This window comes from Triticum dicoccoides, chromosome 2A, assembly GCF_002162155.2.
Source record: "Triticum dicoccoides isolate Atlit2015 ecotype Zavitan chromosome 2A, WEW_v2.0, whole genome shotgun sequence".
Taxonomy (NCBI): domain Eukaryota; kingdom Viridiplantae; phylum Streptophyta; class Magnoliopsida; order Poales; family Poaceae; genus Triticum; species Triticum dicoccoides.
This window is the reverse complement of record NC_041382.1, coordinates 725,306,263-725,309,884: the sequence shown is the minus strand read 5'-3', so window position 1 is coordinate 725,309,884 and position 3,622 is coordinate 725,306,263. Positions and strand designations below refer to the sequence as shown.

The 3,622-nt window shown below is 47.0% G+C and overlaps 1 protein-coding gene across 1 annotated transcript; it reads left to right on the top strand.

The window, feature by feature from the left end:
• Window positions 1-635: 635 nt before the first annotated feature.
• On the top strand, window positions 636-3,622 carry LOC119356662 (F-box protein At2g39490). The gene is made up of 5 exons (XM_037623644.1): window positions 636-812; window positions 1,457-1,572; window positions 1,842-2,693; window positions 2,788-2,943; window positions 3,185-3,622. The coding sequence occupies exons 1-5, from the start codon at window positions 740-742 to the stop codon at window positions 3,539-3,541; spliced, it is 1,554 nt and encodes a 517-aa protein (XP_037479541.1). The 5' UTR covers window positions 636-739; the 3' UTR covers window positions 3,542-3,622.

Sequence of the window (3,622 nt, the reverse complement as noted above, 5' to 3'; positions counted from 1 at the left end):
GTTCTAACATGTGACCATCCCGACGAACATCTCGCCACTAATGGTGTCGAGAAACAGAGCACGAACTACTGGGGGCGGATGTGAGGGCGATTGAGTTGATACTCACCGGTGGAACAGAATACTAGCGCCGAGAATCGGCCGGAGAAGGCGTCGCCGCTCGCCTTCGACGGAGAGAGAGCGGGGGCGGAGCGAAAGATAAGCGGGCGCGCGGTTACCAGACGAATTGAGACGCGCGAACTACTAGGGTCGCATCTGAGGGCGATTGAGTTGATACTCACCGATGGAACAGAAGACCGGCGCCGAGAATCGGCCGGAGAAGGCGCCGCCGCTCGTCGTCAACGGAGAGAGAGCGGGCGCGGAGCGACAGAGAAGTGGGCGTGCCGTTATAGAGGAAATGAGACGAGTGGAGGGAGGGGAGAGTTAAGTCGCGCACGACGGGGGAGACGGTTCGAGCGAAGCGGGCGATGGAGCGATGGCCCACACACCGATGACAGAAAAAACAAAACTACTCGCTGGAATGTGTGGTGTGCGTTGGATTTGAAATGGACGTCATCCAGGTGGGGTGGCGATTTTGCAAACGGCACATGGTTACCAAATACATATTTCCTAAAAATAATTTTATAGAAGGCCAAAAGTTCGACGCGGATGACAAGCGCGGATTCCCCTGCTCGGCACGGCGAGACACGGCGAGACCCCTCCCCTACGTCGTCGGCACCGAGGGCCTCACCGGAGCACGCCCATGGAGCTCCAGAGTGCCGGGCGCACGAGCACGACACAGCAGCCCCTGCCGGAACTCGACGCTCCTCCTGCAAGTACGTACTTATCCCTCTCCACATCCCAGTTCCTCTGTTTTATTTCCGTTCCTAGCGCCGTCGAGCACTGTTTCGTCCACCAAATCTAGGTTTCTTCCCCGCCTCCGACGCTCGGCCGCGGCACTGAACTGCCCCTCCGCTGAGCTCCACCAAATTGTGTTCGCGTTGCCGGGCTCCAGCAATACCTCCACCAGATGCTTCCTTAGCACCTGAGCATCCATCCACCTCTACCAGTTTCAGCCGTCCTAAATCCAGCTACTCGGGAGTTGCTTCGGTGTGCAGCGATCTGGGCCAATCCCTTCTGGCAGTTCTATGTAGATGTGAATATGTGCCTCAATACCCGAGGGTGTCGATGAACTGCAGAATATTATTGGCTATCCGATCGATTTGGATTATGCAATGAACTGAGATAGATTCAGCTCAAAAATTTGGAAGAACACTGAAAGTACATACGAGTTAGTGCTTTAATAAGAGATAAAAAAAACAATTTCAACAGATTGCAGATTATCTTTTGTAATCATGCTCTGTGTTTTACCTCTTTTTTTAGCAATTATGTCCCAAGATTTCCTAGCGTTCATATGCAAAACTTTAATGGCATGATGGATCTACAAAATTTGATATCAATGAGCCCAAATGCTCTGCAGAGAGGGGGCGGAGAACTTCATCAGCTGAAACAAAGACTCAACCCTGCGGAGAAGGTGACATTTGTCAAGATGCCCCAAAAACAAGACAAGACTTTGAGCTTGACAAACTTCCTGAGGTATGGGTTGCGAATAACTCCGTGGTTATTAACTTCTGGCGTAGCACTCCGATGTATACCTCTTATTATTGATCAACAATCTTGTGCATGGTAAATTCGCTAACAACAATTAAATAAACTTAAGTGCTATTTTATCTTCAATGCAGGTCTTGATGCAATGCACATGTGTCAATTAACACTATATATAGTTTTGTTGTTGATTCCAAGTGAGGTCAGTGTTAGTGCTAGCTATAACCTAACTGCTAAACTTGTCAACAATGCTACTGCAGGACATGCTACATCATATACATTCCCTCATGCCTGTACTAGACACTGGTCGTGCTGCCTGTGTATCTAGACGATTTCTGTGTTCATGGAGATGCTACTCGAACCTCACACTCAACATACAAACACTTTGGTCGCCTGGCGATAAATTTGAGGGAAGTGAAATGTATTTCATCAACAAAGTTGACAAAATTCTTAATAACTATTCCGACAATGGGATGAAGGTGAAGACACTAAAACTTAATCTTTGGCATTGTAGCAGTGTGAGTGCCTCCTACCTAGACCGGTGGCTCAGAATTGCTGTCAAACCTGGGATCAAAGAACTTCGCTTGTTGCTGTCTCCTTCCATGAAGGAAAAGTACTGCTTCCCATGTTCGGTTTTATTTGATGAGGCGGCTACGAGTTTGATCGAGTCCCTCTATATCTCCAACTGCACTTTTCATCCCATAGGAACACTTGGCTGCTTTAGAAGATTGAAAAGTTTAGTTCTGTGCGGTGTTCACATTACTGAGGAGGGACTACGACAGTTGGTCTCAAAATCTTTCAGCTTAGAATGGTTGGAGATCTTTTCGTGCAATGAGATAATTTGCTTGAAGATACCTTGTACACTGCAGAAGCTCAAGCTCCTCAAGGTTGGAAGGTGTCCAAAGATTCAGGTGATAGAGATCAGTGCCCCAAATCTCTCCGCTTTTCACCATTATGGGTTCCCGCCAGAGATCTATATTGAAGATTCTTCCCAACTTACGGAAGTATATTTGTCATCTTTATATCCGTCCGGAATTCTCTCTTACAGTCGTGCGAAGCTTCCATCTATCGCCAGCAATGTTGAGGGGCTTACCCTGGTGTTCTGCGGTGAGGTATGTTTTGGGTACATTTTGAGAAAATTATATTTAGAGGTATCAGTAGACTAGCGTGTAGTGGTTATATTGAATAACAGACTTTGTTCTTCAGAATGTCAACACGCCAATGCTTCATGAAAAGCTCCACCACCTCAAGAGTTTGGAGTTTGAATTTCACGGCTCAGGAGCCTGCTCCCCTGTCTATGATATCTTCTCTCTGGTTTCTTTTCTTGATGCTTCTCCTGCCTTGGAATCTTTGATCTTGCGTGTAAGTCACTATTCATGTCTTCTTGAGCTATATATGCTACTCCCTCCGTTCCAAAATAGATGACTCAACTTTGTACTAACTTTGTACAAAGTTGAGTCATCTATTTCGGAATGGAGGGAGTATCTATGGAAAACCTGGGAGCATATCTTTCATCTTTTAACTATTGGTTATCAAAGAACAATGATATTGATGATGATGTAGAACAATGATATTAATGCTGATGCTACATCATCATTTGCAGGTAGCACGAAACGCCATAGTAGATCATTGTGATGCTGGGGACGATGTATACCTAAAGGGGAAATCAGCATACCAGCATGACCGCCTCAAACGGGTGACGATCACGGGCTTCTGTTCAGCCAAGAGCCTGATTAAGCTTGTGATCAGCATCCTTGAGAGCGCTCCTTCACTCGAGCGCCTCACGCTGGATACGACTCCGCGTGGCTGCGGTAGGAAGCTTGGCGATACTAGCATATGCACCGCCGCAAAGTACAAGAGTAAATGCTGTTGGATAGGCGAGAGATCCCTCGAAGAGTCTAACAGAGCTGTTGAGGCTGCAGGTAGATACATCGCTGGGAGAATTCCATCGGCTGTTTAATTTGAGGTCCTTGAGCCCTGTAGGCGATGCCATACTGGCAACCCGGTAGATGATGTGTTAAATAAAAGTTAGTTCACTTAA

Excerpts from the sequence above, each read along its gene's own strand:
- LOC119356662 (XM_037623644.1), top strand. The coding sequence starts at position 740 with ATGGAGCTCCAGAGTGCCGGGCGCACGAGCACGACACAGCAGCCCCTG. Across the intron at positions 1,573-1,841 it reads AGCTTGACAAACTTCCTGAG|GACATGCTACATCATATACA; the intron begins GTATGGGTTGCG and ends ATGCTACTGCAG. Across the intron at positions 2,694-2,787 it reads CCCTGGTGTTCTGCGGTGAG|AATGTCAACACGCCAATGCT; the intron begins GTATGTTTTGGG and ends TTTGTTCTTCAG.